Source organism: Mastomys coucha, unplaced genomic scaffold, assembly GCF_008632895.1.
Source record: "Mastomys coucha isolate ucsf_1 unplaced genomic scaffold, UCSF_Mcou_1 pScaffold1, whole genome shotgun sequence".
Classification (NCBI taxonomy): Eukaryota; Metazoa; Chordata; class Mammalia; order Rodentia; family Muridae; genus Mastomys; species Mastomys coucha.
In genome coordinates this window covers 62,849,359-62,860,815 of record NW_022196891.1, presented here as the reverse complement: position 1 = coordinate 62,860,815, position 11,457 = coordinate 62,849,359, and the positions used below count along the sequence as shown (strand labels likewise).

Here is an 11,457-nt window from a genome sequence, read left to right as displayed (position 1 = left end):
CTGTCCTGGAACTCACTCTGTAGACCAGGCTGGCCTCGAACTCAGAAACCCATCTGCCTCTGCCTCCCGAGTGCTGGGATTAAAGGCATGCACCACCACCACCCAGCTGGTAATTTTTTATTATCAAACATTCTGACAATCTAATCCAAAGGTATACGAATTTCGTGCTTACCTGCAGACCAAAAAAGGTAAGAATATTCAAAACCGGCTGGAGAGATGGCTCAGCAGTTAAGAACACTGACTGTTCTTCCAGAGGTCCTGAGTTCAATTCCCAGCAACTACATGGTGGCTCACAACCATCTGTAATAGGATCGATGCCCTCTTCTAGTGTGTCTGAAGAGAGCAACAGTGTACTTATATAACTAAGTAATTAAGTCATCATATTTCTATAAGAGCTTTGTACTTTGTATATACAGTAAATAATGCAACTTATACAATAGTCATATCTGAGTGAGATGTTTCAGGCAGTATTTGCTGACATTGTGTGTTGTGACTGCATGCCCAGCACATACTGTATACTTTGTATTCAGAACTGAGGTTGTAGTGAAATTGTGCACTATAATAAGGATAAGAACTGCTGAGCGGTGGTGGCACATGCCTTTAATCCCAGAACTTGGGAGGCAGAGGCAGGCAGATTTCTGAGTTCGAGGCCATCCTGGTCTACAGAGTGAGTTCCAGGACAGCCAGGGCTATACAAGAAACCCTGTCTTGAAAAAAAAAATAAGGATAAGTACTATCAAAAACCTCAGTTCACTATGTATTTGATTTGATTTATATGAGTGTTTTGCTCACATATATGTCTGTGTACCACTTGTGTGCCTGGTTCCCAAGGAGGCTAGAAGAAGGTGTTGGAGCCCCTGGAACTGGAGTTTCAGAAAGTTGTGAGCTGCTATGTAGGTGCTGGGAATCTTCCTCTGGAAGAGCAGCCAGTGCTCTTTTTTAAAAATATTTATTTGTTTTATTTATATGAGTACCCAGGAGCTTCAAGCAGATCAAAAATTCAAGGCTAACTTGGTTTACATTTCAAGACTCAGTCTTTTTCATCTGCATTGGAAATACACGTTTTTCTTGAAGTTGGCCCCCAAAGTACAGCAACAACTATCTAGCCTTAATGTCTTATTAAGTAACCCAGAGAAAACTGAAAGTATACAGAATCCTGGAACTCACCCAGCATTATATGTAAGAGTGATATAACCTGTTTTTGTGAGCTTAGCATTAGATACTGATAAGTCTGGTTTAGCTTTGTGTGTGTGCGTGTGTGCATGTACGTGTGCGTGTGTATGTTGCTCAGACTAGAAACATAAGACTTTACATATGGCAGTAGTTTATACTGCAATCTAACCTTAGGGTATCATTTTTAGAATTCTCCAAACACTTGAAGATCACAGATCATGTCTTTGTGAGTATAACTGTAATGCTAAGCTTTAAGCTTTATTTTCCTAGATATCTCATATCAAATTATTTTTATATTTTTCCCATAAACCTTCACCTACACTATTTATATTCTACACTGTGGAACAAATTTGTAGACAGTGCTGAAATAGTTGTTGAGAGAGTTGAAACTATCAAAGGGTTCTAATTTTTGATGCTTTTAATTGAATAGGAAAAAAATCCATCTGTGTTTGTTCTGCTACAGTTGGCTGTGACCAGTGCTGTTCTGATCACAGCCAACCCCTCTCTTCTTACCTTGAGCAAGACTGGAAAAACTTTAATACTAAGTGGTATATGCTTGTAATCCCAGCACTGGGAGGCTGAGGCAGGAGGATCAATGGGTTCTAGGTCAACATGGGCTAAATAGTGAGAAACTATCTCAACAAAACAAAATACCCCCAAAAACATAGGAAGAGAGCTGGGTGTAGTGGTACAGCCCTTTAATCCCAGAGGCAGGTGGATCTCTGTGAGTCTGAGGTCTACAAATTGAATTCTAGGATAGTAGGGAAGCCCTGTCTCAAAAACAGAGAGGAGGGTGTGGAGAAAGAAGTAGAATATTTGAAGGACTACACCAGTGTAGTGTTGTATGGTACAAACAAGCCTGTAATTCCAGCACATCCTACTATGCATGAGCATTTGGTAGGGACCCAAATGGAATTTTATGATAAATTATACTAAGGAAAAACATGACTTAAAAGAAAAAATATTTTTGAGACATGGTTTTGTATATACCTTAGACTCTGAACTCAGGTTCCTCCTGCTCTGGCTTCCTGTGTGATTACTGGGATTAGAGGTGCAGGAGATAGGAAGCAAGCAAACAAGTGCCATAAATAGGTGGTTACAGTGGTATTCCTTCTGCTGTCGCTACTCGTGCCCTCTAGTGGGCAAAGAAACCTGGACGCTGTTAAACACTGGAATGCACAAGCCAGCTGCCCCAGCAAAGGAGCACTCAGTAGCTCTTCACTAACATACTCCTTTTAACCCTTAACTGCCATCCCTCAAAATCTTGTTTTTGCTTTCCGGTTATCAAGTAAACCTTCTTTAGCATCTCCAGTTTAAGCTAAATGCTCCTTTGAACAACCAAAACAGCTCATATATTCTACTGTCTTCTACACTGGGCTTAACTATGCATGCCCGGGATAGAAGTTTTATGAAACATTCAAACTTTAGTAGGTTTGACAGAGAATGGCCCTGACATTGCTTTATTCTCAAGGCCAGTATCACGGTCTCCTTCAGGAACATAGGCTTCCTTCATGACTTTATGAGACTTTTACTAACCAGCTATTCTTAGCCCATGGAGTCTGTTCCAAGCCCAGAATACAGATCCCTGTAATTTCAATTAGAGTGAGTAGGGAAGGTATCATTTTTCTTTGACATACATGGATCCCTGGATCACCGTCTGTATAAATTTCTTAGTTTGGTTTTATTATTGCTTGAAGCTTGGTTTCATTACTCAAGAAAGTGTACTTTCTTAGTCTCTGGGTGAACAGGTGTTCCTATTTTCTTTGAATTCTTCTGGATTCTCTCAGCCCCCACCATGCCAAAACTGTTTATTCTATTGCTGTCCCCAAATTGTTTTTTGACTAAGGTCCTTCTTGGCTTCTTGGAATGTTTACATGGTTGGACATTTGGGTTAATGAATAGTAAAGTTTTCCAGTAGGTTTACCTAGTAACTAATTTACTCAAATGTTCCAAGCTAGGTAACAGTTTATAAATAAATGCCAACAGAACCAAACAATAACCAAATCAACCAACCAACCAACCAACCAACCAACCAAACAAACAACAAAAACCCTTCTTTAAACATGAAATTAAGTGGCCAGGACTTTGGACCAAGATAAATATTTAACTAGTGAAAAGAACAGATTTATCTAATGTTATGAGTGTTTTGCCTGTATGTATTTGTATCATGTTTATGCCTGGTGCCCATGGGGGCCAGAAGATGGTATCAGAAGATGGTATCCCCTGAAACTGGAGTTACAGATGGCTATGAGCTATCATTTGAGTACTAGGATCCAAGACTAGTTCCTCTGCAAAACCAGCAAGTATTCTTAAGTGACATCTTGAGACATCTCTCCAGTCCTAATTAGTGATTTTAAATGATGAAAACAAACTTTAAATGAGTTTAATACATTTTAAGTACTAAACAAAAATATTAGTAGCAAATATGTAAGACATTATAAATTGCTTTTTTTCTGAGATACTTGAAGGCAATGAACAAGTTAACATCAGGATAGAGTTGGATATTTGCAAATATAAACAAGTAACTGTTTTTGTTTTTCATTTTTTTGTTTGTTTGTTTTTGAGATGGGTGGGGGGTGGGGATTGTCTCACTCTGTAGCCCACACTGGCTTGTAATTCTCCAGGTACTCCAGACTGACTTTGAATTGATTGCTTTCCTCTGGCCTGGTATCCCAAAGAATAGTGTCTTAGTTAGGATTTCTATTGCTGTCAAGAGACACCATGACCAAGGCCACTCTTATAAAGGAAAACATTTAACTGGGACTAGCTGGGTCAGAGGTTCAGTGCACTATCGTCAAGGCAGGGAAGCATGGCAGCTTCCAGGTAGGCATAGCACTGGAACATAGTACATAGGAACTGAAGAGTTCTACATCTTCATCCAATGGAAGCCAGAACAGACTGACTCCCACGAGGCTAGAAGAGTCTCAAAGCCCACAGTGACATACTTCTTGTAAGAAGGCCACACATACTCCAACAAAACCACACCTCCCAATAGTGCAACTCCCTGGGTTATGCATATTCAAACCACCACAAATACGATTACAGGTATGACCCCACCACCAAGTAGCTTGCTTTTATTTTTTTTTTTTTATTTTGCTTTAAAGTTTTAAAAAAGAAAAGGAGGACTGGGTAGGGCCATATACGTTTTTAATTCAGGCAGTAAGGGAGCAGAAGTAGGTAGATATCTTTGAAATTGAAGTTTTCCTGGCCTACCCAAAGATTTCTAGGCCATCTAGGACTATGTAGTGAGACCCTGCCTCTGGTAGGAGTGGGGCCCAAGCAATATAACTATAAAGGTTTCAAAGAAAACTTAGCTTCCCTTTCATTTGATCTCAACCAATTTGTTTTATCTTCAGACTATATAGTGAATAAATGCAGATAATATATGAATTCAGATATAGAAGCTGTCACTAGACCTAAAAACATTACTGAAATAAATAACCTAGATGTAGACATTACTCAAATGGTAACAATGCCAATGCATTATTAAGACTGAAAAAACAGGCTTAGGCTATATACAATTATAGTTATTCTCACAGGAAAACATAAAAATAAATAATTATAATGTCTAATATGATTACAATACCTTAGTGTCAGGATAAACAGAAGTATAAATTAATAGAGTAGCTGTTAATATTTACTATTATTGAAATAATTGAGAAGTGAATTTTGGAAAAATCACCTTATAAAAATTCCATTTTACAGCTCAACATGAAACATCATTCTCAGAGAGAAATGAACACTTTTAGATAAAGAATTTAACAATACATTTCACCTTCTTTTCTTAAGTCTCTACTTAAAAGTAGAAAAGGCCTCAAAAATTGATAATTTAGAAATATCAGACAGTATTCTATGTATATTTAAAATTATGATCTATTTAAGGATAAGGGAAATACAGTAAATAGCAAAATAGTTATTTTTTCTTTTTTACATATATTACTCATTATTTATTTAGTGTGTTTATGGGAGTGGTGCATGCATGCAGTAGGTGTGCTCATTGAAGTCAGAGGATAACTTCGGAGAGTCAGTTCTCTCATACTACGTGAGGATCAAACTCAGGTTTGCCTGCAGAGCCACCTTCCCCAGTTCCTTTGTTGTTTGTTTGGTTTTGCTTTTTGTTTTCTCTGAGACAGGATCCCATCATATAGTTCAGGGTACCCTGGAACAAACAGCTCAGTGCAGGTTGGCCTTGACCTTGGGGTGATTCCTGCCTCAGCCTCCGGAAGAGGCTTACAGGTTTGTGTCACCAGGCTGGGCAGACCGATGTACTTTTTCTCCTCTTTTTCATTTTTTGGTTTTCTGTGACAGGACCTCACTATGTAGCTCTGGTTGCCCCAGAACTCACTAGTGAACCTGGCTGGCCTAGAACTCCCAGAGACCTGCTTACGTCTTCCTCCTGAGTGCTGGGATTACAGGGAACACAACCATATCCAGCTAGGTTGACTGTCCTCTTATAAACTAAATTGTATTTCCTCAATTTCTTTTTGGCTGGAGTAATTGTCATCAGTGGAATAAATGAATTCTATCCAGAACATAGGATATATGTATGTATGATTCTTTCCACTATAAAAAGACTTCCTCGGGGCTGGAGAGATGGCTCAGTGGTTAAGAGCACTGACTGCTCTTCCGAAGGTCCTGAGTTCAATTCCCAGCAACCACATGGTGGCTCACAACCACCTGTAATGAGATCTGATGCCCTCTTCTGGGGTGTCTGAAGACAGCTACAGTGTACTTATATATAATAAATAAATAAATCTTTAAAAAGACTTCCTCCTTGGAAAAGCATATGCACACACACACTTACAAACACTGAACTGGTATTCATTGTGTCTGAAGTGAAGAATAAAATTTCTTACTGAATGCTGGAAGATCACAAAGATCACCACTTCTTCTCATTCCTTCCATGCCACTCTCTATCACTGCTTTCCTTCTCAGCTTTTTAAACTGCAGTAACACTCGGTCCTCTTCCCTGTAGGGCTGGAGTACAGGCACTGCCTTCTGAGCCTGTCTGGGATTTGTCATTCTTTCTTTATGTGCACCTCTCAGTTGGCAGAGGCAGGAGGATCAGTTTAAGGCCAGCTGTAGCCCAGCTACATAGCAAGGCCACACTGGTTTATATGACATTCTGTCTCAAAAAAAAAAAAACCAAAAAAACCCAAACATACGTGTGTTGTGTGTGTGTGTCTGTCTGTCTGTGTGTTTCTCTCACCACACACACACACACACACACACACACACACACACACATATGTATATATAATGTACATAATTGTTTTCTGCAGTTGCTCTAGCACTCAGCAGCATATCAGAAATTCTCTAATGTAGTTTTCTATCCACGAATCAACAATGTCTCAACCTTTACTCTCTTCACTTTTCAATATCCCTCTTAGTTTCACATACTGTGCAAAGCTTACACAGTATATCTGATACCATATGGCCAACTACACATACATCCTTAGAATGTGAAGGTTGATATTTGATACTATTACTGACTGCCAAAACCATTTTTAATTGTACTAAAACTGGTTCTGACTTAACACAAAGATCAGGCTTATGAATACTGGTTTTTATGTATCTCTTGGGATGATCCACCTTATTTTATAGTTTGTAATTTTTTTTAAAAAGAATGCTTTTACAATTAGTAATGCTTTTCCTCAGCTGTGTTCATCCACGTTCCATTATTACAATGAACTACCTAGGGGCAGTACTTGGTAAGAAGCATCTGGGGGGCTTGGGTGGATAGCTCAGTGGTTAAGATACTTGTTGATGTCAGAACGGACGAGATCTAGTTCCCAACAGCCACTGTTTGGCTCATGAGTAGAGAGATGTCAGATCTAAGGCCTTTTAGTGATAGCCTTCTTGCTGACAGAGATCTGAGTTAGGGCAGAACATCCTATTCAGCCAGAGAGGAAAAGGATATGTTTAGGTATATGCATGGTCTCTGTCCCAAAGTCACTAGGACTCAGTCATAGGCACTTAACCCTCAGGAATTTATTTCATTTTAATTACTTCCCAAAGGTTCCACCTCCAAACACCTTTGTCTGATTATATTTCCAGTAACTTAATGCCCCACAATGAGGATTAAATCTCAATATTTACAGAGTTAAAGGACATTCAAACCATACCGACAACTAAGTGTTAAATAAACATTGTGCAATGTAACTTTAATGTTATGATCTGACAAATGCCTCGAGCATAGTTATACAAGTAGCTTGTTTGGAGCAACATGCTTTCTATATAGTTAGCTAGACGGTGGAGTAAATGACACCCCTTATGTGAGTTGAAGAACTTGTCTAGGAATCACATTTAGTTATTTTTTTATTATTTGCCTACAGAGGCAATCATTCTGCATCATAGCACATATAAGCAAAGAGATGACAAAGGCCTCAAAATTCCAGGCCACACAGTATTCCAACTACAATAAGTATCTAAATAAAATATATTCTTGTTACCTCTTTAGAAATATTTGTCACTGACAAAAATAAATTTAAAAATTTATAGTAAGCAACATATACTTTCTGACTGCTAATATTCTAACCTTTCATAACTTTTTAATAGAGCCTTGTATATGAATATAGTCTAATGCTTAGAAGGTTATTCAGTATCAAATACTAAAGTACAATAGTATTCAAAGGGACTATTCATTCTGGGTAATGAGTAGAACAATAATCTGTTTTCTCAGATTTTTGTTCAAACATTAGTGAGTCATTAGTCATATTCTCCATGCTTGTTCATTTCTATACTGCTGTGCTTACAACTTTTCAATCACTAATAAGTTTTTAGTGATAGGCATCTTTACATATTATTCAAAAACTTAATTGCTAGAGATGTAGTCCGGTTATAGAGTGCTTGCTTGGCATGCCCGACGTCAGGTTCATTCCCAGTACACATAAGTGAGGAGCGCTGGTGCCTGTCTCTAAGCCTGTCACTGGGTGTGGAGACAATGGTTGGTGCTCAATGGCAGGCAAGCCTAGGTGAGCTCGAGGTTCACTGAAGACTTTGAAGAGATAAGGTGTCTGGTCCCCTTTAACTCCAGCACTGGGAAGCAGAGGCAGGAAGATTCCTCTTGAGTTTTAGGTCAGACTGTTCTACACAGCAAGTTTAAGGTCAGCCAGGAGAATGTAATAAGATCTAGTTTTTTTGTTTGTTTTTGGAAACAGGTTTTTTTCTGTGTCACAGCCCTGGCTAACCTGGGACTCAAACTCACAGAGATCTGCCTGCTTCTGCCTCCTGAGTGCTGGGATTAAAGGAGTGTGCCACCAGCCCTGTTAAGGTCTAATTTAAAAAAGCAAAACAAACAGCAACAAGACCTCAACTACATAGCAAGTTCAAGGCCAACCTGGGATAGAAAGGACCTTGTCTCAAAAAATAAACACACACAACAACAACAAAGGTCCTAAACTCTTTGGAAGAGAAAGTTCATTCTGATTTGTAAAACAAATACTTCTGTATATGTCTTACAGATATTACAATCATTTAATTTTCACAATCATTCTTAATTTTAAAAGATTTCCACCCAGGCAGTGAATGCTCACACTTTCAATCCCAGCACTTGGGAGGCAGAGGTAGGTGGATTTCTGAGTTCAAAGCCAGCCTGGTCTATAAAGCAAATTCCAGGACAGCCAGGGCTGCACAGAGATATCCTGCCAAGAAAAACAAAACAACACAACACAAAGAAACAATAAAAAACAACAAACAAACAAACAAACAAACAAAAGGGTCCCTAAGGTTTGGGGAATTCTTTAAAGCCGCAGTCATACAGTCAAAATGAAGACTTAGCCTACCTCTGTCTTCCAGGTCTGTGTGCCTGTGTTCCTTATCCTTAAACAGAAGGAACCCAAAGACTTGCGGATGAAATGCACAAAGTGCTCGTCTACAGGGTAAGTACTACAAACAATAGTTAAAAGTGGCCTAAAGCCAGGGTCTTGAAAAAGATCAACAAAGGACTACCTTCCAACTCCTGTTAGTTTAAAACTGCTCTACACTGCCTTCATTCCAAAGCTGGAGGGTGAGCACTGCCACAGACCTCAGGTGGTTCTGTAACTCTCTGGTCATTACACAGATTGTCAAATTATTATCTTCTCAAAATCTCTGCCATAAAACAGAACAAAATAGAAAAATGTAAAAACTAATAGGTAACTAAACAAACGTCACCAATAAAGTTTCTTAAAAACAAGTTTTATAAAGGTTTTCATATGCAGTAATGCTATTAAGTGTTAAAATTACCGTCTATGAGGAGGTAATTACACCATTCTGTTATTAAAGTGGACACCAGATTTAACAACCAGCCTAGGCCCACAGAGCTGCCTCATCTCTTAGAACTAAACCTTTCTAATATCAATTGTAGACTATGGATTTAATCTATGTAAAGGCAAACTTCACTTTTTTGTTAGCAACTCATTTTTTTCATTGTGAGTAAATTTTTCTATTCGCTCAATTTTATGCTTGAAAGACTTCATACTATAATCAGATTTTAATCCTCACCCAAGTATTACTACCACCCATTTTGTATTAGAAATAAACTAATTTAATAACTATAATAAAGAGCTAGAGGGACAGGGGCCTTCCAGTTTCTTAAAGAATTATTTTTAACTACAGGAATTCTTATCCAGTACTTGTGACAGCTAACATCCTCAAAGAATCAAGCATATGTTATTTTTGATTTTCACACTGAATACATTTTATATGAATTAAGGCAGAGGTATAGAATTTTGCCCAAGGTCACACCTCGGTAAGTGGTGGGACAGAACTGTATTCATATCTGCCCACATTATAAAAGGCTGAGATAGAACCTGGTCAGTGATTGCATAATGACTGGCTTATACTGGATCTATGGAACCAGAAATGACATTGACTGAACGGGGAAGGGGATGGGGGTGGGGAGCGTCCAATTTTGGGGAGGGCTCACTCAGCAGGCCTCTGCCAAGAGGAACTAAGGTGTGACCTTTACTCCAAACCCTTCGCTGAGAACAGACACCTTTTCAGCTCTATCCCACGTGTGCGTTATAAATTCACGGAGGGAGAAAGGGGACTTAGAATGAGGGTCTCATGGTAACCCCTTCGTGGCTCTCAGGAGTTAAGGTTGGAGTCTGGAGGCGAGGTCGGGTGTGTGAGTAGTGTTTAAGGGAGCGAAGGCATCAAAAGTCGACAAGGGCACCGGGTGGAGACACTCGGTTATGGGGAAGAGACCTAAGATGAAACAAGATGAAAGATTAGGAGGATTGATGGATTCCCTTCTAGGGACGAGACTGGGGCTCTTGAGATTCCGGCAGCAGCCAAACTGTCACAGGGCCTCTAAAGTCCCGGTTTTGGAGGGAGAGGAACGACCTCGGGGCGAGCCGTTCAGGATTCATTACCTGCCGGGTGGTTATAGAGCGGCCTCAATTTCTTCGGCAGCAACAACTCCACTTTATCCATGAGTCGGTGGTAGGTGGCCCGCAGGCCTCGGGCGCCGGCAGCTGCCATCTCGGCGGCCTAGGGATCGACGGCAGCAGGGTGGGAACGCCGCTGCGTCCGCGTTCCGGGCTGACAAGGAAGGACGGCTCGTCCCTTTCTCTCTAAAGCGCTGGGCGTCCGCTTCTGCCCTAGGGCGCCCTTCCCTGGCTCTGCCAGCCTAGGGTGAAGCACCTAGAGGCCGAGTCCCGCAAAGGCTGAGGGGGCGGAGTCTCAGCGAGAGCCCGCCCCAACCCGCCTCCTGCGAGCGGGCGGGGGAGACGGAGGAGGAGTCATGGCAACAGGTGCTAAAGAGGTCGCGGTGCTGGGGCGGCTAGCTGGGCCGGGGGAGGCGTTGCGCAAGCTTAACGGCTGCTCTAATTGGCTGGCCTCACAGAGCGGAAGAGGCGTGGCCAGGCTCTCCCCTTCTTCCGGCCGTGGAGGACATTTTGGAGAGGGGAAAAACTTGAAGCCGCGCTTCGGTCCCGTCCCTCACTTTTGACCAAGAAGGGTGTAGCTAGACTAAGTTTTCTGGACTTCCCTCTCCCGAACTAAAGATGACGCTGGATACCTGTCGAACCTCCTTTTATTTACGTGTTATTTTTGAGTCGGTGTCTCGCTGTTTGACCCGGGCTGGCTTGGATCTCGCTATCGTCCAAGCCCTCCCGAATGCTGGGATTGCAGGCGTGCGTCATCACGCCCGGTTTCTTTTTCTTTCTTTTTTTTTTTTTTTTTGACTTTGACTCGAGAGGCGTGAGCGAGACGACCACCTCAGCGGCTTCCGTCACTCCTCTCTCCACCCATAGACAATTAAGGAGTGGGCTAGAGCGGCCTTAAATCTCTTTCTAGGGT

General features: G+C 40.8%; 1 protein-coding gene across 1 annotated transcript in view; it reads right to left on the bottom strand.

Moving 5' to 3' along the window:
- Mpc2 (mitochondrial pyruvate carrier 2) overlaps nucleotides 1-11,299 on the bottom strand; it is a 24,926-nt gene extending 13,627 nt beyond the window's left edge. Inside the window, exon 1 of the mRNA XM_031387990.1 lies at nucleotides 10,530-11,299. Coding sequence (XP_031243850.1) covers nucleotides 10,530-10,638 — 109 coding nt within the window. The 5' untranslated portion in view covers nucleotides 10,639-11,299. The remainder of the gene's footprint in view (nucleotides 1-10,529) is intronic.
- Nucleotides 11,300-11,457: the final 158 nt, after the last annotated feature.